The 21656-nt window shown below is 38.4% G+C and overlaps 1 protein-coding gene across 3 annotated transcripts in view; it reads right to left on the reverse strand.

Moving 5' to 3' along the window:
• Positions 1-217: 217 nt before the first annotated feature.
• dock4b (dedicator of cytokinesis 4b) overlaps positions 218-21656 on the reverse strand; it is a 105470-nt gene continuing 84031 nt past the window's right edge. For 2 of the 3 annotated variants that reach the window (XM_065265583.2, XM_065265582.2), the window contains 13 exons: positions 21169-21335; positions 20338-20424; positions 20044-20220; positions 15268-15351; positions 14352-14471; positions 14139-14263; positions 12971-13091; positions 11641-11722; positions 9576-9682; positions 7644-7716; positions 6912-7007; positions 5232-5293; positions 218-2128 (listed from right to left, as the gene is read on the reverse strand). In XM_065265583.2, coding sequence (XP_065121655.1) covers positions 1706-2128; positions 5232-5293; positions 6912-7007; positions 7644-7716; positions 9576-9682; positions 11641-11722; positions 12971-13091; positions 14139-14263; positions 14352-14471; positions 15268-15351; positions 20044-20220; positions 20338-20424; positions 21169-21335 — 1724 coding nt within the window. In that variant the 3' untranslated portion in view covers positions 218-1705. The remainder of the gene's footprint in view (positions 2129-5231; positions 5294-6911; positions 7008-7643; positions 7717-9575; positions 9683-11640; positions 11723-12970; positions 13092-14138; positions 14264-14351; positions 14472-15267; positions 15352-20043; positions 20221-20337; positions 20425-21168; positions 21336-21656) is intronic. The other variant, XM_065265584.2, reaches the window with a different exon arrangement.

The following is a 21656-nucleotide window of genomic DNA, read 5'->3' on the forward strand; positions in this document are numbered from 1 at the left end:
CCAATGGGCTGTCAAGGAGTTTAACCTCACACTTATATACATCCATTCACTCTATTTACATTTCAAGACGCCTCACTTCAGTGAATTGGTTTCTAACTGCGGTACTCGTTCGGCTTGTTATTTTACTGCATATTACAGCACAATACAGAAGAAAATTGCTTCTTTATGAGCGCGTTTTAACCTTTAGAGAAAAATGCAATGAACTGTTACATAAGTGTGATAGTTGAAAATGTTTATTAGACAGGGAATCATTAGAATGTAAATGTGTTAGGCGCATTTTCCACCTCGATTTGCAAAAACATAAATATTTGACATTTATCATCTGTTTGAACATTCAAAGCTGTAAAATTGTTATAGCTACACATGATCTGTTAAAAACACAGTATGTACAATAGACAAGATATCGTATTTGGCATATAATTACAACAGTCGTGTTAATTTACAGTACAGATCTGGGACCATAAAAAGATGATCGAAACCATACCAATATGAAACCATTAATTTGAGAATATAAAACGTACTGTATCGGGGTGATCCCACTGTCATTTTGCAGTTGCTTTCTCTCTGCATACATGATTTTTACTTGGCAAAATGTGCACAAAAATTGATTTGATAAAATAAAAATAAAACCATGCATGACGCACACACATTCATGAACGCCTCTGCAGATTTGACACTATACGGTATGAATCTGAGCAGTGCATGCACACTGATGATGTTTAGGTATATGTGTAATATATATAATCTTAATATTATAATTTATTTCAAAGCGCTAGCACCTACTGTACATGTTTTGCTGAGATATTGCCTGGACTTTTTATTAGTTAATGAAGCATAGAGGTGCCGATCAATTTGGATCAGAATACAGTCAAAGGCAGCCTTAAATACTCAATGACAGGATGAATTTCCATAATCCCAACAGGCAGATAAAGTACCTTTCATGTCAAGCTCTTATACAGAGATGTACCCGACTTGGCTCCAAAAAAAATTAAGTCTTTCAGACAACCAGCTGTGTTATGGTGACAGTGCTGTGAAGTGGTCTGCTAGTCTTTACAGTGAATGTCTAACACTCCATTTGCATCCTAATAAAGCACCTTCCGGTTCAGGGCACCCATTTGCTCACATCCCACCTGTTTCTTTGGCAAAATTCCACAGCAGCCCATTACTACTCTGCGCTCCATGCGAAAACCTCTTGTTAGGAATTATTTTGATCGCATATGGCGTTTCAAAGCATTCAGCTTCTCAAACTCCACAGAAACCATCAATGTTTTCTGGGTTGGTGGACCCTTGTCAATTACACAGATGGGCGGAGATACGACTCGCATCTCAAATTAGTCAATACAAAGATGTCAGTTTACCGATTTGTCAGCAACCAGGTTAAATCCTCATAAAAACGTTACCCTGGGACAATATTCTGTGCTAACATTAATATAGAGGACTTCTAAGCACCTTTTGTCAATATTAAATCGTGCATTTTGCGTTGATAAAGAGAACATTTTTAAGGCATGTCTACATATTAGCATTGACAATTTAGGGTTATTTGAACCTGTAATTTTAAATTTAAAAAGTGCATAAAATGCAGTTATACCCCGTATCCATATAATAAAAATATCCACAGTCTATTTTTACATTTATCTATACTGAGAATTGTAAACTCCCAAAGGTTAAATGTGCAAATGGTGGGATCTCGCATTGGAATGCACTGTTAGAGCTGTGAGATTTTCCTTGGAATGGGTCTTGGTCTGGGAAACTGATCGGGTCGCCGCGGTTCAAGCTCCGGCTTTCGTATTTGATGCGGTTTCGGGGGAACGGGCGGTGCATCGACGTTGGGGAGAACCGACAGGGTTGGCGGATACGGCAGTTGTCTGCGGGGGTTGTTTCGGTCGTGGATGCTGTAAGGAGGCGGGGTCTTGTTCTCCCGGCGAAAGAGCTCGTCGGAGCCGCTGGAGGCGGAGTTTGGGAGGACGTGGTCTCCCGGCGTGGTCTCTGTGCCTGAGGCCTCGGAGACGCTGCAGCGACTGAGGGACGAAATGCCACTGCTGTAGCTTCCGGAGAGCACTGGAGAATTAGACACCAATCCTGTGGACTGGCACTCTGTGGGTGATGGGGTGAAAGAGGGGGCGGAACTCTGCAAATATAAGAGACATAAATAAGGTGTGATACTTTAAAGGTGCTACAGGCTGCATCTAGTGGTGAGATTGCAACTTGCAACCAACGGCTCAGTCCCCAGCTCACCACTCCCATTCGAAATACATAGAAAAGCTACGGTAGCCATCAGGACTATCACGTCATCGTCTGAGACAACATAGTGACGAGAAGCACACTGTAGAGCAATTTATCTATTAACTCTTTCACCGCCATTGACGAGATATCTCGTCAATTAAGAGAAAACGCTTCCCTGCCAATGACGAGATTTTCCGTCTTTCCGCAATACCCTTCCGCAACTTTTTAAACCCGGAAGTATTGCCCTATGGCAAGCGGCTGCATGTCCGTGTCTGTTTTAAAGAACGCTCTGAATGGGATCTCTATGAAAAGTCCGTCACAAAAATGGAATTATCTCTGCTTTTTGCTCAAAACGTGGTGTTTTTGCAGAAACCTACCCATATTCAAAAGCTGATTACAAAAGAACCACTGAAGGTAGGAAGAAACAGGTGGTTTTGTTTGAAAGCAGAGGGTCTGTTCTTTCATTTGGTATATTGTATGTTTATATATTTAAAGAAGAACATTTTCTGGAAGGCATTAAACTTTGGTGAAAATCATGAAAAACGCTGGCGCTGGCTGGCAACTTTTTTTTATACGGTGGCGGTGAAAGAGTTAAAGGGACACTCCACTTTTTTTTAAATGAGGCAAATTTTCCAGCTCGCCTACAGTTAAACATTAGATTTTTCGGTTTTGAAATCCATTCAGCCGATGTCGGGGTCTGGTGCTACCACTTTTAGCATAGCTTAGCATAATCCATTGAATCTGATTAGACCATTAGCATCATGCTAAAAATAACCAAAGAGTTTCAATATTTTTCCTATTTAAAAACTTGACTCTTCTGTAGTTACATCGTCTACTAAGACTGACGGAAACTTAAAAGTTGCGATTTTCTAGGACAATATGGCTAGGAACCATACTGGCATTATGGCGTAATAATCATGGACTTTGCTGCGGTAACATTTGCTGCCCTTACCAAAGGGACTATTTTCGGGCGTTGCATAAAATCAGCGTAAGGGTACCCCCAGCTTCTTCTAAGGTAATATAAACAATACAGTTCATTTTGTAAGGTCATTTTACAGCACTGATAAATTAATATAGTTATGTATATGATATTACATTTCTATCAAGAGATCCTCCTAAAAGTTACACAGTGCACCTTTAAGCAACTTAGTTGTGCATACAAAGATCTGACTTTTGTCCAAAGATAATCTCATTTTACTTGCAGGAAGCCATAATGGATAACCATCAAATATAACCGAAGCAACTTTCCGCTCAATAGAGCTAACGTGTGCACCGAAAAGCCAAAGTATAATACTGTGCAATTTTGAAACCATTCTTATGAGACGAAACTGTCTCTTTTTATTATGAAAATAATTTCTAAGCAATTATATCCGCAAATAAGACTGCAGCTGTTTCAAAGACTTCATTTAACGGAATAAAGCTATTTAGTGTGACGGCCCTACTGGGAGAACTTCCAGCTAAAAAATTTCAACTTGGATAATTCGGCTTTATACAGTATGGCAATTAAGAAACTGCACACATACAAGTGAGACCGGTGCACCTTTATAACCGTGGATATTGTCATGTTTGTTTTTCACTCTCTGTAGTATAGGCAAAAGTAAAAAAAAACAACCCCACTGGGGTGAATCATGGGAAATTTAAAACAGTATCTATTTCCCTGCAGAAGAGATTAGCATAGCTGGGTTCAAGAAATAGTTCATCCAAATGTGATAAACCACCCTCATCCCATCACAGATGCATATTAATTCATTTTTAGTTGAACACAAACAAATAGTTTGGTATTAAAATGACATCATATTATCTTACCCCCCTTTAAGAGGTCAACATGATTTTAAACTTTAAAAGACACTTTTACCTAAAATATTATATTGTTATGGTCTGTAACATCTCTGTGACTATTGAGTGCCAAATTATATAAATACAAATACAACCATTTGGAAAAAACAGAAAAAATATTATACTTAGACACCAAATGTGCCTGCGATTATAAAATTATGCATAAAATTATGTTCATGTTCAACTGAAAATGCACATCTTGAATTGGCACGGAGTAAATTATGAGGTTTTCTATATTTTGGATGAACTCACCCAAAAATTATGTCATTTTCTTATCTCCATGTTCTTTTAAACCTGTATAAATTTATTTTTTCCGATGAACACAAAAGAAGATATTTTGATAAATGATGGTAAGCACACAGCTGATTGTAACCATTGCATTTTATCGTATTTGAATGTTCTACTATGGAAGTCATATTTAATAGTTATAATCAGCTGTGTGCTTACCATCAATTATCAAAATATTTTCTAAAAAAAAAGTGAAAAAAAACATTACGATTTAGAAACACATGAGAACGAGAAAACAGAATTTTCATTTTTTTCTATCTTTGACATCTGTTGTTATCTGGATGCTGGTGTCATAACCAGGTAATTTAAAGGGCCAGTTCACCCAAAAATGACATTTTTGTCATCATTTCTCACCCTCATGTTGTTAAAATCTGTATATGTTTCTTTGCTCTGATGAACACGAAGGAGGATATTTTGAGTAATGTTTTTAACCAAACCGATCAGAAGCCACACTGACTTCCATAGTTTTCTTTTTTCCTACTATGGAAGTCAATGGGGTCCACGAACGGTTTGGTTACAACATGAGATTGAGTAAATGATGACAGAATTTTCATTTTTGGGTGAACTATCCCTTTAACTAACTTTACCAGCAAGACATTCTTAATCAACCACTTTTAACAAATAGATATATGAAATATGTTTGCACGAATGAGTGAATTCTGTAGGGTCTGGATCTCTGCCGTGTTGCTCAGCCAGACACATTGGAAGTTTCTGTTGAGGTCTGGCACAAATATACATGGCGTGTCCATCACTAATCTTTTGCCCAGTTGGACTGTTTAAAGCCTGACCCATTTAGATCCCTTGAAACGAGTGCCCAGACAACACAGTAAACCCTGGCAAATACATCAAAGGTCAAAACCCAGACAACAAGATAAAGGTCATACCTTCCGAGGTGAACGCAATGACATCACAGGGGACTGTGATCTCGTGGTCCTGGCAGGAGATCCTGTGAAGGGACACAAGTGTCAATAATCTAGTAAATAATCAGGGTCTGTGCACTCTCAGAAATAAAGGTACAAAAGTTGTACCTTTTTGTCACTGGGATGGTACTTTAAAAAAAGCCTTAGGTTTTTCTCACTTTAAGGTAGAGATATGTACCTCCAAGGTACCAGTGTGTAACAATATGTACCTTAAAAGTACAAAAGTGTACTTTTTGAAAAGGTACAACCCCAGTGACAACTTTTGTACCTTCATGTACCTTTTCTTCTGAGAGTGTGTGATGAAAAATAGTTCACCGTCATCTACAATCCTGCAAGATCTTCAATAATGAAACACAGAAGGTTTTGAATATCAGTTGATAAAGAGCTAGGTACTGTATAGAAATCACCATTACTGAAAAATCATGTAGTGTCATATTGCTTGTGCCATTATTAGATATAAATATACAAAGATATTGTGTGGGTTAAGGTGCACAAGTCTTAAAGATTACTATTATGGTGCTTTATTTAGAAGTTGACCACATTCACAACAATTGACTTTGAAAGAAAGGACGTTTTTTAAAGGTGCCAAAAAATGCATGTAAATAATCTGTTAAATTGTTCTCTGATATCTACATAGAAGGTTTGTGGCTTTATTAAGTGTTAAATTATCCAGAAACGTTTTAAATGTCCATTTACAAGCCTAGGATTTGTCCCCAGAATAAATTGGTCTATAATTACTCTATTTGAAAGGGTCATGAATAATAATGTTGAGCTCTGCTCTGATTGGCTGTTTCATAGAGCAGCTCCTTCAGTAGCTCTCTGTGTGTGTAAACATACCTTATGTTTGAGCCTGTATCAGACGAAGTTAGAGATTTTGAGAAATAATCAAATGTGTAAATATTGTTAATGGATGTTTCTAAGTGGTAAGTTTGTGTTTCAAAACGTAACTGTAACATCAATAGTAGAACTTCAGCCTAAATGCTAGCATATAGCACTAACTGTTTTTAACATTGTAACAACATTGTAATTCATTTAATGTGTAATTTAATGTTGGGGAGTACATCTCGACTGTAACGTCACAGTCGTGTTATGTTGAGATTGGTCTGTTTTCCAGCTCCCTTTTGCATGCACAAGGTTTATATAAGGAGGAGATAACAAGGAGGCTCATGATATGTCATTACCATGTACAAAGCTCTTATTATTCATCTATGCCTACATAAAAGTTTTACATTCTACGACACCTTTAAAATATATCCTTTTGTGTTCCAAAAATCTCAACATTCATAGAAAATGAGAAGGCAAAACAGCCTGAAGTTGTAAATGTAAGTGCACATTTGAAAAATCTGAGACATCAAGTGCAAGTTTAGTTTTGTGTTTGGGGTTAATGAGTCATGCAGATTAAAGACAAAAACTCATCAAGCTGGATTATATTGTCAGACATTTTCTACAGTACACAAAAGCGAGATCTACTGTACATATCCCACTGACGTTTGCAACCGGAAGCCCCCAAGACGAGAGAGAAACCAGGAAAAAAACTGCCTTTAGGGAGACTTTAGAAGAAAGAGTGGAGGATGTGAGAGTTAAAAGGTTTTGAAAACATTTGTGTCAGCCTACAGGATCTGTCGGAGCTGATTTTTGCTTTACCTGTATAAGGGGGTCTAGGAGGGACAGGTGGACACTTTCCATTAGAGTCAGAGAGCGATGTGTCTAGACTCCAGCTACTTGGCGCAGATTTGACCACTTTCACACACAAAACATGCATTTCAGGTATATTCATTCAAAATCAAAGTGCAAAATATGTCCGACAGGGAGAAAATGTACTTGTTTTATACGATTATGGGATCTGGCTTTGTTTCTTTTTTAACGTCAAGCCAGCATTTGGGGCTCTGTTCATAACAAGAATCAACTGAAGTTAATAAAAACCGACTTAAATTGTATATTTAAGATTAAACATTAAAATAAAATTTGGATTTACTTGGTATCAACAGATCAGCTTTCTCAGAGAGTACATTTTGATATTTTGTAAGGCAAACATCAAATAAAGTTGTACATTTTGTAAATTAGATCAAATGTATCCACTGTTTTACATAGAAGAGTAACATCATGAACAGATACAGACAGTGTGTAATTATAATGAGATATGAATGTTGTAATAACTCAGCAATGTTTTGTAAAGTGAATGGATCTCCCAAGAGTTAACATTAAAACAAGACAAACTGAACAAGTCATCTACTCAATATCTACCCTTTGAATGGGTATAAACATGAAATAATTTGTGACAACACCACACAAAGGCTGTCAGCCAGCATCAGATCTGATGAGCGCTTCAGACCGTCCTCTACACATCAGGTGCATGGGCACGAATAAAACACTCACCTTTATCAGGGACGGAGATGTTGGGGTCACTGCGTGGCAAAGAGGAATCGCCCAACGGGTGAGGAACTGGCCTCTGTAAAAGAGGATTAGGTTAAATAAGCCGATTTGTCTATTGTTTACGACAGAATTGTTGAGGTTGTCCAGCTTTCCTGTGATACAACTCTTTGCAAACATGGCTTCGTAGACTATACTTATTTTTGGTACCTTGGACATAATGTTAAAGGTTCAGTGTGGGTTTTTAAGCGGTAAGATCCTAACCCTAACCCAAATGCAAAGAGGAGCTAGGGTAGTCATCTGAGACAAAGTAGCATCGAAATGCGCTCTGTAGAATAGTTTGCCCGTTTAGGGCAGGGTTGGGCATTTTGTTTTGCTTACCCCACTGGCAGATTTTTTTTTGCTTTTTTATGCACAAAATCACTTAAATTTGATATTTTTGGTCTAAAAAATACTTATTTTCTTGGGTCGTTTTGCTCATCAAGAAAACCATCTTAATTTAAGATTTTTTATATATTTACTGAAAACAGGACAAAAATACTAAGAATTTTCTTGCAAAGTTTAGCTCCAACCCTAATCACACATTACCCTTTAATTATTGCCATTATTGATCTGTAGTTACATTTTCGACATTTTAACTAATTTCCCGCATTTTAAACCTTTTCATAAAAGTTTTAAAAAATGCCTATAAATATATTTATGTCTATAAATATATAAACATACAAATATACAGGGCTTGACATGAACTATTTTGCTCAGCAGCCAAAGTGGTAAGTGGTTTTCCAAAGTTACTAGCCACTCAGCATCTTCACTGGCCACAAATTTGTTGTTGGAAAAATACATTTTATAGGATAAAATAGACTTTGACATCCTAAAAATACTTTGTAAAGATTGACCCCTAGATTGAGACTACATATATTAGCTGATATATAACTGATGATCAAAACATACACAGTGTTAACATTTTTTTGTCAATTTAGGTTTTGCTTCAGGTTTTTATAAATTAGGTAAGAACGTCATCTAGTGGATAGTAGCGGAATTACAGATTACCATAAAACTCGCCAGGAAAATTTCTTAATTGACGAAATAACTCAGGAGTGGCAGGGAAAGAGTTAAAATGGATAATGATTGATATTCTCATGATTTCCTAACATTTGTATCCTATGCTTTAACTTTACTTGAAGCCATCATAGTGCATTTACAGAGGTTAATAACTGTTTTATGACTCTAGTAATAGACAATAAGTAACTCACAACATGGCTATTAACAACAATATAAAAGTTATTTGACAAATAACTAAATCTGCATTACTAATAAGTTTAACTTTTATTTAATGACACTATAACAATGCAGACTGCACCTTTAAACATACACTTATGGAAGTATACGAGTAATTAGTACTTATAAATGAGTGTATAATGGATTATGAGCATAAAAAGCAAATATATCACTTAAAAGTAATAATAAAAAAATTCATAAAATGTAACTATAACTGTTCTTATAATGGGCTATAGGTTTTGTGTAAATATATTTATAGAATATTAATAATTACTTACAAACAATTATAAAGGGGGCTATAATACATTATAAAGATGGGCTTCATAGAAAGTGTTGCTCTATTTTCTTAACTGGTAACATGTTTTTAAATCTGTTTAATATAGTTTGAAAGAGATGTTTGAAGCTTGTTGGTTATAACGTTGAATTTGATTGACTGTGGTGTAGTTCACTACTAGCCTTAGGTTAACACAGAGCTTATTTTTTTGCGATAATCCAAAAGTCTCTGGGAAAAAATGAATGGGCTTTTTGTCGAGGGAACCAGTGTCCTGCTAACTTCCAGGTTGGCCTACAAAAATATATCATCCCTGCGGCAATCTCTTCCTTTAACTGTCATAGTGTATTGGTTTCTAAAGAATATTATCAACAAAGTTAATATCCCACCTGTGTAGGATCCAGTGGGCTTGGATATACAGCACTGCAGGGTCTCTCTCTCGGTGAGAGGCAGTTCTCTCTGGAATGCTTGTGTTTATCTGACAGCTGCGGTGATCCTGTAAAGGGTGAGAAGGTGTGAGCAAGGCTGCGATATCAGTAACAAACCAACACATCCTCTCGCATCCAGACAGCCACGGTGACTCTGATCTCACGCTCATTACTTTGCTAACCAGCCAGCGCATGAAATAAAGATGCCCTCCTTGCTTCTCCCACCCGCGGGGGTGAGAATTGTGCCGCCGGGGTGACAGACATTGATTTCACAGAGACTCCCGGACCGGTTTGGAGGGCAAACTCCATCCCTCATCTATTCCTCTTGAATAGGACTGAAGCGTCGACGCCCTTGTGTTCCCAGCGATAGCCATCAGCGCACTACAGTCCCTCAAGCAGCTTTTAATGCAATCTGTAATTCTCCGTAAACGTTTGCTGTCTGCCTGTGCTTTATGGCGGTCCCTGCGGACGCGAGAAGGCCTGCCAAGGGTAAACCGTGAGATTACATAAATGTCTCCATACGTATTTCTGCTTTTATGATCTGCGTCTGCAAGTAAACAGATCACAGCGAGGCGGAATGAGGAGAGATAAGAAGCCGATGAAAAGAGGAGAAGAGACAGATATATCTGTAAGATATAGTAAAATAGCTTTATATTGGCCGTATTCTACTTACAAGAATTGGTACTTCTTGCAACAAAAGCTTAATTTGTAATTTTCACTCTCTTTCTAAGAAGCTTAGACTACAAAGATTTTACAAAAGCAAACAAACTGTTAGCACAAGGTTCATTGTACAGACCTAAAGTAATATGCATTTTTTGTGTTACTGAATAGGCCAGTGATCGCTAGAAGCGTCTGCATCCTGCGCATGTCAGCTTCAAAATTTTAAACAAAACTAAATAATGCTTTATGCATCCTCAATGTCATGATGGTCATCCTCTTCACAAGTCAAATTAGTAACAACACACTGCCAAGTAGCTACTGAATAGGCATTAAAGGACACATATTACGCAAACTGCACTTTTAAAAGGTGTTTGGACAAACAGTTGAGATTTTTATGTTGCTGAGCTCACAAGTGTGTTTTTTTTAGTCAATGTAGAAAATTGTTGATCTGTGCACTGTTAATGTTAACCTTTTGGATACTGCGTCCATATTTTTTTTACAGTCTATGGTGTTAAGGGGGAAACATCTCATGAAAATTTGACTTTGTCCATGTTTAAGTGCTATAATTGGGTCCCCAGTGCTTCTATAAACCTAGAAAACTTGAAAAAGATTAACCCAGTAACTTAGTTTTGGTAAATCATTCTCTGCAAGCATGTAAAAAAAAGATAACTGAAATTTGGCTCCCCTTGTGATGTCAGAAGGGGATAATACCCCCCCCAATTTGCACTATCCAACCACGGCACTGCCATTTAGTGCAGAGATCAACTTATTTGCATGTTAAAGGACACACTCAAAAACAGCAAATTTTTGCTCACACCTACAAAGTGTCAATTTTAACATGCTATAATAAATTATCTATGGGGCATTTTGAGCTAAAACTACACATACGTACTCTGTGGACGCCAAATATTTATTTGACATCTTAAAAAAGTCTTTAACACGCTCTACTGATAAATTGCATGCGTTTGATGGTTTTGAAATGACCAAGTGCTTTCTGTCGTGACACGTGTAGTCGATAGACTAACCTCCGGGTAAGTTTTATTTCAAACAACTCAAATATAAAATGGCTCATGTTCTCTCTTTCACTAAAAACTGCAATAGCAAACAACACAAGCTACGTCTGAACACAGACACAAGCATGTGCGAGGTATTTATGCCTATCAATTACTGTACTAAAAAGAGTTTTCTTAGGACATCTGTGGACACTATTTTTGTATAGGTCTATGATGTGATTTCTGAATGCCGCATCGTGGCAGCACATTTAAAATAAGCTGAAGTACATCAAACACATTGCAATAGAGGCAAAAAAAAAACATGTGCCAGCCTGTTTAAAGCCTGCTGTGTGCTCATCTCAGTTTGGTCTCACCTCTGGCACTGGAAGGGGCTGAGCTGATCACATTGGGAGAAGCGGAGTGATTGGAACTGAGGCTTGAGGTAGATGGACTGGGCTGGAAAGATAAAATATGACATACATGAGAAATAAAACCGTTTTCTGTGCTTAAAGCTCCACTGTGTAGATTTTTAGCGGCATCTAGTGGTAAGATTGTGAACTGCAACTAAGGGCTCGGTCCACAGCTCACCCCTCCCTTTAAAACGAATAGAGAAGCTACAATAGCCGCCACAGGACAAACACGTCATGGTCTGAGACAACGTAGTCACACTATAGAGCAGTTTGTCCGTTAAGGGCTACTGTAGAAACATGACAATGACTTCAACGTAAGGGGACCCGTGGTGTATGTAGATAAAAACGACTCTTTCTAAGATAATAAAAACAATACAGTTCATTATGTAAGGTTCTTATACACCATACTGATAATATAGTTAGGTAGATTATATTACATTTCTGTCAAGAAAGTTACACAATGCACATTTAACTCTTTCACCGCCAGCGTTGTTTAAAAAAGTTGCCAGCCATCGCCAGTGTTTTTCATGATTTTCACCAAAGTTTAATGCCTTCCAGAAAATGTTCTTCTTTAAATATATAAACATACAATATACCAAATGAAAGAACAGACCCTCTGCTTTCAAAAAAAAAAAACGTTTTATCCTACCTTCAGTGGTTCTTTTGTAATCAGCTTTTGAAAATGGGTAGGTTTCTGCAAAAACACCACATTTTGAGCAAAAAGCAGAGATAATTCCATTTTTGTGACGGACTTTTCATAGAGATCCCATTCAGAGTGATCTTTAAAACAGACACGGACATAGGGCAATACTTCCGGGTTTAAAAAGTTGTGGAAGGGCGCCACCTGGTGGATAATAGCGGTATTGCGGAAAGACGTAAAATCTCGTCATTGGCAGGGAAGCGTTTTCTCTTGATTGACAAGATATCTCGTCAATGGCGGCGAAAGAGTTATGTGCTGGTGGGTTATGAAGGGGAATTCAGAAAATAATCATTTGGTTTGGTTAAAAAAGAAGTTAGATCATCTGTCTATCCGATCCATAATTCACACCTACAAATCCGATTCTCACAATGAGTGCAAAGACGAAGATTAAGTGGGAATTTAAAAAAGAGAAATGAAAAGGAGAGAAGCAATTAAAGAAGAGGGAACAAATGGAAAAAAGGAGATCAGGAGAAGATATAAGAGCGAGCGGAGATAAGAGAAGTCAGGTTTAGTAGCTCACAGTCTGTTTGTTTTTGTGTGTGTGTGAAGCAGTTGCTGGGAGCTGTAATGTGCCGAGCGGCCTGGCGAGCTCACCTGCATGTTGAAGACTTCATCCGAGCTCTCCGACTGGCCCGTAATGTTGCTCACTTCGTTGGACGCCTGGGATGAAAGCGAGGATGAAGAGTATCGATTGGCTGCTGGGTAGCTGAGGGGGCTAAATGCACACGAAATAAAAACACAATTACAACACTTACAATGACACAAAGTGTTTCCACAAGTGTATATTGGTTAACATAGAATTTAGTAAATGTCGAGGGAGATACCACGGCTAGAAGGTTTGCTTCTGTTTATTGGTGATCAACTAGCCAATGCTCCAGCGTTGCATTGCACTGGCAGCACAAAAGGTCATGGGTTTCATTCCCAGGGACACACATACTGATAATAAATGTAATCCTTTAATGTACTGTAAGTTGCTTTGGAAACGCAACATTTGTTTTGAACAGCCTTGACGGCACAGTTTTTTCTATATACATTTTCTCTTTAACTCTTTCCCCGCCAGCATTTTTTTCAAGTTGACAGTATATTGTGAAATATTGTACCTTTTGTAGGTATTTGTACCTTTAAATGTACAATTAAATGATTTGTACCACTAACATTTATCAGGTACAAAATTGGTACTTAAAAGGTACACAGTAGGTCCTTAAGGTATAATATTGAACCCCAAAAGGTACAATATTTAAATGTGTTGTATACCCATAAAAGGTACAAAACTGAACCTTTGAGGATACCATCCCAGTGACAGAAAAGGTACAGTTTTAAACCTTTTTTCTGACAGTGTATGGATTGCTGGAAAAACTCGTCATTGGCAGGGAAGCGTATCTCTTAATTAACGACTTAATTCGTCAATGGCAGGGAAAGAGTTAAAATAAAATTTTAGGGTTTTTTTAATAACCGAAATGAATCTGTTTTTCTATATTTTTGTCTACAAAAGTAGTTTTAAGCATTTAAGCATACACCTTCAGATTAAAATAGTTAACATTTCAATCAAGTGTTTCTAAACTTTTGACTGGCAGTGTAGGTCCACCAGTGACTGCATATGTGCATCCTGTGGTATAGCACCCATCATAAATTTGTGATTGCATTCATTTGCATTGATTAGATGCTTTCATCCAAAGCGACAGATAAACATTTATCAGCATTTGTGCAGTATGTCATTCAGAGTGATAGTTAAGCCAATCAGAAGCCTAGACTAGGTTATCACCTGCGTCGTGCCACCACGCGAGCCCCTCCATCTGAAATCATGATGTTAGGTGCAGAATGTCTCCCGCCACGAGGGCTTCCATTTGTAAAGTGAATCGTGCTGGCCTGCATGTAAGCTGGAAACTCCTTTAGGAGGGAGAAAATAAAAAAATGTTACCCAAAACACAAAAACTATGAACGCTTCTGACCAACCACAGTGGTCTGGATTGCTTACCTGTATGCCAAGGCTGGACTTCATGAGATGAAACTGATCCACTAGTTTCTTGTGCAGGGGTTTCATGTCCTGAGGTACGAATTTCTCATGTACAGCCAAACCACATTCAAGTATATGAGCCTAGAAGAGCAGCGTTAAACAGCGTGATTTACAGGCGACTTCAAAATGTATTTAACTTCTATAATGTGATGTACATAACACAGTATGACATGCATTGTACATGGGTAAGTAAAATAAAGCCAAACATGTTCACAAAGTTGTCTACCCTGACAAAATATTAGATTATTTGATTTATTTTTTATATTTTACATTTTTGCGATTATTTAATTATGCAGGATCGCAAAAATGTGACATTTTGTTGATTTTGCGCTGTGTCCGCAAACGCGAAACTTGAGGGACTGTAAAAAAACCCTCAAAAAACATCCTACATAAGGTAAAGTAGATTCTGTGAAAATATAACCTTGATATATTTAATATTGACTGCGTAAGGTCATATCAAAGATTAAAATCAATGATTGAAATCAAATCTCAAAATATGATTAAGAGACTTTCACAGACTGTGTCCCACACACGACAACAAATTCATCTATTAAGAAAGTATACAAATAGAGTCATGTTGGTTTTAAAACAGCTTGCTTTATAATTTAATGGTCAGCAAAATAGATGTTTTCCCAGCAGTCTTTACGAGATCTCTTTCATGCCTGTAACTGGCTTATATCCATGGTTACGGTTCAGACCGCAGCTTTAGATGTCCGGCTCTGGAGAGTTTCTGGTTACTAAGCAGCACGGACGTGCAGAGAAGAAGTGAGAGCTACAGAAGCCCGGCTTCTTGAAATAGTAACAACTGAAGCTCAAACGCTAGACATCAATGATGTAGGAACATGAAATGTAATTTTGACAATATGATAATACAGACCTGCTCGAACATGAGATCTCGGAGACGGCTGATCTTATCTCCATCCTCTGGGTGATTCGTAATGTAGTCCTTTGCGAAAAATGCCTGCGGAAAACACAAGAGTTAACTTCTTTCCTCCAGCGCATTGGGTAGGGCTGGATGATATGGACAAAATTCTCTAATATACTTTTGGTTGATGCTGTAAAAATGTTTAAAAAAAGCTTTGGGATAAACTGCAAAGAATGTCTACAATGAATGTGTGTAAAGCCTTCTACTATAAAACTATAATATAATATAAAAAATTAAAATTTTATAAATAAACTGATGTTCATCTTGACGATGATGATTTGACACATGGAACAAATGAACGATCCAATCAGCAGGGTTCCCACAACTAAGTTAACTTCAAATTCAAGGACCTTTCAATTACTTTCCAGGTTCAATACCCTCAAATTCAAGGACTAAATGTGGGGACACACTTCAAGTGAGAGCAAGGTTACATCGTGTTACCTTTTAAGATATATTGTAACAGTTCCCTTTTGAGGGAACTCATGCTGCGTCACAGCGGTGACACTTTGGGGATGCCGTAAGGTAAGTGCGTCTGAATGTGTATATCAAATTCAACCAATGGTAAGGCTTAACGACAAAGACAGGGTGATGCAGGAGCCAGGAAGTATACCGCTCTCTGAAATATTGCCAAAGACTGCGTTATAGGGACGGATGAAGTATGGCAAGGGAGACGCAGCGTCTCGTTCTCTTCTCAGGGAACAACAGTTACATACGTAACCCAAGACGTTTCATGTGTCAAACACAACTATGCAAAAAAGCATTTTGGTATGAATCAACATTCGCATACATAAGATATAAGCATTTAAAGCGAACAGTGTAGCACATGTGCTTATGTATATTTTCAAAAACTTCACTGGGCCTTGAATTTTTTCCCCAGATTCACAAACTTTCAAGGATTTCAAGGACCCGTGGGAACCCTGAATCAGACTTTCCGTTTTCCTCACCGTCGGAGAGCACGGCTCATGGTTGCTTAGCTACGAAAGATGCCACAGGAGCGCGCTTTGGAAGACATAAAATAAATAGCGCAAAATATACTGATATTGAACTATTGTCCAGCCCTAGCATCAGGTCTCATGTATTTCAAGGCATGTTATTAGCAGACATCACCATTCAGAGCTTCACATACAAGTCAAAATTTTCTCAAAACACAAATCAACCTGTGTTCATTTTTTATGTGTACAGTATGAATAAGGTGCATATTTTAAAAGCATCCTTTATCATCTTTTATAGAAAAGATGCTGTTTATGTCGCTCATCTCATTCAAGGACAATAGGCTGATATCCCCAAAGAGACAGCTGATGCTTTAAGGTTTCCTCGATTCACATACCGACCCTAATTTGATCCTAATAAAGTTGAGCAGAGTTGAATGTTATGTAAACGTGTATCAGAGCAATTAGTCGGACAGTGAAGTTCACGCTGCCCACCGCCTGATAAGATTGGAAACTGCAGTAGAGTCGCAATATGCAACTGCCATCCAAAGTGAAGAAACTCGCTGACCCTTGCTGTCAGTCTGAGCGACAATTTATAGACCAACGGCGTTCGAATGCAATGAACTGATGAATTGTTTTGAGTGCTAAAGAAAGGGAATTAAATTATACCTCTGCCTTAAGAACGCCAATTACTGTCGGAGCTTAACACCGGCCGAACACTCCCGGTAGATGCATGATTTAATCGTAGCCACGTTTAAAGTCTGCAGATCACTTTAGAAAATGAGGTTTGAATGCAATATACTTGTGAATAAATAAAACTGCACCTGCGGCTTCGGTCAGATCCAAAGCAAGTGTGCTCCTCTGACTCTTTTCAAGAAATGTTTATAAGGAAGTAAAGGCACAATATTTAACATTTTTGCATTTAAATATCTAAAAACTACTAGCAGAGTCATGTCCACTTTATCCTCAGTTTCTGCTTTTACTGCGGTAGAAACCATAGAGGTGTTTGACTTGTTTCAACGTTGTGCAGATTGATCATAGTATCGCGAGAGTGATCCAAAAGTAATCTTGAGTCGCTCTTGCTAACAGCTGGAACTTTCAATAAACTAATTGGCAATACTGTCATGTTCACATCCACTGCTGTACACCCCAGACTCTTTACTTCAGGAAGATCAATCGAGCATTTCCACAAGCATTTAGGAGCGCACAGAAGCTCAGATAGGCAGTGCATCAAGTCTCCAGTCAATACCTTTGTTTTAAGACTATAAAGGTAAATAGTGCAGTGAGTCAAACAAGTCAAACTGAAGCAAGGTTGCAATGCAACAAGCTTTTATATGCTGTGGAAAAAATACTGTTGTTTTAACACAAGGAGAATCTGACTTCTTTGACAGTGAACAGGTTTTTACAGGAGGTATAAAGAAATGTTAACGTTTCTTCAGTTTATCTGCCAGGCAAGGTCAAACTATTTCTCTACAGAGAAGATAAATGGCCCCGTACACACACTGCAAAGTTTCTAGAGTGACTATTGCATTAAAATATGGAAGTGAACGATTATCCTTCTATGTGTGTATGGAACAACACTCACTCCTGAAACTGCGATGATTGACACAGCGGTATCCATAGCAACGTTCTGTCTTCTAGTGCAGGGGTTTTCAAACTGGAGTCCGGAGACCCCCAGGGGCCTTCAAGAGGTTTTACAGTACATTCACACAGGGGGTAAGCGTTAACATTTCTCTTTACTTTAATAGGTGACGTCATGCATTGCCAAACTAAATTGTGGATCCGTCAACATCGTGTCAGCCAATCAGATCGCCTTTTGCAAATAACCTAGGCAGAGCCAGCCAATTACGTTTATCCAAAACCGGAGCATGTGTTGCGGCCACTGTGATTGGCTATTGGCCACACTACGGACAAGCCTTCCGTCAAGCGTTAACGCTTTCGCCCCGCGTGAATGTACCATAAAGGTCGTCCATTGTTAAGGGCGTGGGTAAGTTAATGTTAGCGCTAGTGGAAATGGGTAATGTTGTATCATACTGCTTATATTTCAAAAATAATAAGCTATATTTTTGAGGTTGAAAGAATAATACATGAACATCAGCCTGCAGAGTATGCACCAAAATTATCCTCATCACCTCACATCTCTGTCAAGTTTTATCTATAACTGAGTAACTAATAAATGTATTTTGAACATGCCTCTAATGATTAGTCAACTATTAGGGGGCAGCCCTACCAATTATATATTAACAATACATAAAAATATATAAATTGCTATTTACATTTTAGGTAGGGGGTCCCTTACAAAAGGTTCATAATATTTAGGGATCCTTGGCATCATGAAAACCCCTAGTCTAGCATGTTTAGCATTCGCTGTTTTGACCAAAATACACTGTGTTGCATTCAAAAATGTTTATAAAGCACTGTCTACAGTGTTGTGTTGTATTTTGTGGTTGTAAAAGTGTTGTACCGTTTTGTAGATTAACCGATTTTTGAGCTTGGTTCGTGAATCGATCAAATTTCTTGAGTTTTTAAATTGGGAATGTTTTTGTTTTTAGGCATTTAGATTTATTTCGACATATTATGGGCTTATTTCATGCAAAATCTGGCAACACGAGCAAGTAATGTCGCAGATATATCTGTATCGCCGTATAAGACGCAGATATGCAGCCGATATGAATGTTTTTCACAGAACAAAGAAATGCTTTAGAATGATGTAAGTACTTGTTTGTCCAGCAGAGCGTGCTCTACTGCTGTGGTACTGGTGACCCATAGATATATACATTGGTGACCCAGGTCACTGAGTAGTGACACCAGCCAGCCAACCACCCTTCACTTCAATCAGTGGCCTCTTAGTTCATGTGGCGGCAGTCACGCGGTGTCTTCACAACCTGATATTAAGACGCACTTTGGTCATTTGGATTATAAATGGACCAGAGAGACACATTCCCGTTTACACTTGGTGTTTTTAATCCGTCTCTTTTGTCCAAAAACGCAAGCAGGAGAAATGACGCCAGGCGGAGAACTGACATGTTTAAACTGACGTGCAGTCGTGCACATATTACAGTATGTGAGATTACAACTGCTTGTTTTGTTAGTGAACATGCTCATTTCAGAACATTTGGTTAAGTAACCTCACGCAACTTTACACCCTTCCCAAATAAAAGGTGGAGGGCAGACACTTTCGTTTTATAAAAGTCTGCGAACACTGTGGGTTTGTATCATAAAAACGTTGTGCACTACATTAAAGTAACATTAGCCTACATCAATATGTTGTCAGTCAAGCATTGTCATTTTAACGGTACGTTGCCAATTAATTTGTGAAGTACATAAATCACTGTAAAACTAATAAACAATGACTTCATGAGTTTCCATAACGTTATTCTCGTCTAAACTGCCAATTAAATAATATGTATTTTGTTCTGTTTGTGTTTTGAAATTATTTATAATTTTGTGCACTTGTATCAGAATCATTTTGGATAATAAAGTTTATTGTTAACTTGTTAAAAATTCATATCGGTAGGGCTCGAGTAAAATGCATTTGTCACTCCTGTGAGTGTACAGAAGCACCAAAAGGGACAACCGAATTTACCCGCAGCGTGTACGGTACCTATGTGTGCTTGAACTTTGAGGCTATCCCACAATCCATTTCATACATGTGAAGGCTTTGTGTTCTTTGACAGGCAATTGAGTCGCTAACGGGACGGGAAACCTTGACTTTGAAAGCGTGTACATATCAAAACACCATTTATGAAATATGAGGACCTGGAAGATGTGAAATAGCATCATGCTTAAGGACATTAACCTCTTGATAGCGTGCGAGACCTCCGTTGACGGCAGCGTCGATGACTCCGTTCAGACACATGGTGAGAGGATTGATGTTCTGCATCTGACGCGTATGACACTGCGTGATCAACGTCCGCAGCTGAAGGTTCTTGTTTTCGATCACCTCAATGGCATTTTCCAGCGGACTCACCTCCACCTACAGCCAAAAACAAAGCAATGGTTGAATTATATGCATAAATGGGAGGTTAAGCCTAAAACATAGTCTATGTTTGTTTCTGTTTTTGGATTTTTTTACGGTCTCAAGCAATCTCACCAATTCTTTCCTCTCCACTTCAAACCAGCGTGAGATGCCGGGAAGACTCTGAACAAGCGTGAGCGTCGTCCTCTCCACCCACAGGCTCTGAAATTCAACAGTAAACTCTCATTTACACCCATCACTGTTCAAATTAACCGAGAAAGTCGCAAAGCAATTACAACATATCCCAATAAACGAGTGCCTTTTCCTCCTCCGGTATGCATAAAACATATCATAAACCATTTCATCTACGGTTAAACATCTCATGCTTTGAAACAAACTCATAGTGCTCCACATATTAAATTTAACATTCATAAATTCATTTCCTTTCCTTGAATCACCTGCGCATGTATAATGCACAGAGGGGGGAGAAAAACTTCTTATGATATTCAAAACCGGCTCGGTCCAATATAATCGTATCATCTGGATACGGCCTCAGCTGAAGTTTACCTCCAAATGAGATTTTCAGACATTATTACTGGGCGGTAAGTGGACAGGGGTGGTGAGGACCCCCAGTGTCTCTCGAAATGTAATATCTGGAAGGCTAAACAGTTTATTTCAAACACAGGCCGAAGAAAATCTAACCCCAGCGGTGGATCGGATCCGCGCCCGGGCTATGATTGTCTGAGCTGGAAATATTGAGTGAGAGGGGAAGTGAAATGATATTTGGAATGAGCCGGTCTCTCAGTCCCTAAAATTTTAATTAGCCTCTTTGGGCTGAAGATGTGAATAATGCAGCATATGAGAGTACACCTGAGCTCCTCACATACGAGAGTGAAGGAACGAATACACAAGAAGAAAAACTTACGAAGAAGAGCCCTAATATAAGTCCTGTGGCCATCAGCTCACCTTAAACTCGTTCTCTTTGTCCTTGGTGCCTTTGTGAAACGGGCGATCGTAGCGAAACCTCCAGATGTGGTTGACCTTATAGAAGCTCTTGATGTTGTCAGGTACACCGTCACGCTGCAGGACATCCTGGCTGTCTGGGATCGGTGTGACAGCGTAGATCTGAAGGTCTGGATGAAGGGCTGTCAAGGAGTGTACTTCAACCAAAAACACTTACAAGTAAAATTCAACTTCTTTATAAAAAAGCTAGTTTGTAATATTTTCTGGGACTATGATCTGCACTGTAAATGTCGCTCGGTAAGCAAAAATTGTCAGTCCCATTACTTGGTGCATGATTTGAAATACACCACTCGTCTCCAAACCTTACTGCATGTAAAAATCTATTTGCTTTGCGCTTGGTAACACTCAGCTTCAACACAACCGAGGTTAAGATAAGGCTTTTTGAGACGCTGCAAATGCACGTCTGCGCGATGGCTGAAAATCGATGCCCT

This window comes from Paramisgurnus dabryanus, chromosome 1 (genome assembly GCF_030506205.2).
Source record: "Paramisgurnus dabryanus chromosome 1, PD_genome_1.1, whole genome shotgun sequence".
Classification (NCBI taxonomy): Eukaryota; Metazoa; Chordata; class Actinopteri; order Cypriniformes; family Cobitidae; genus Paramisgurnus; species Paramisgurnus dabryanus.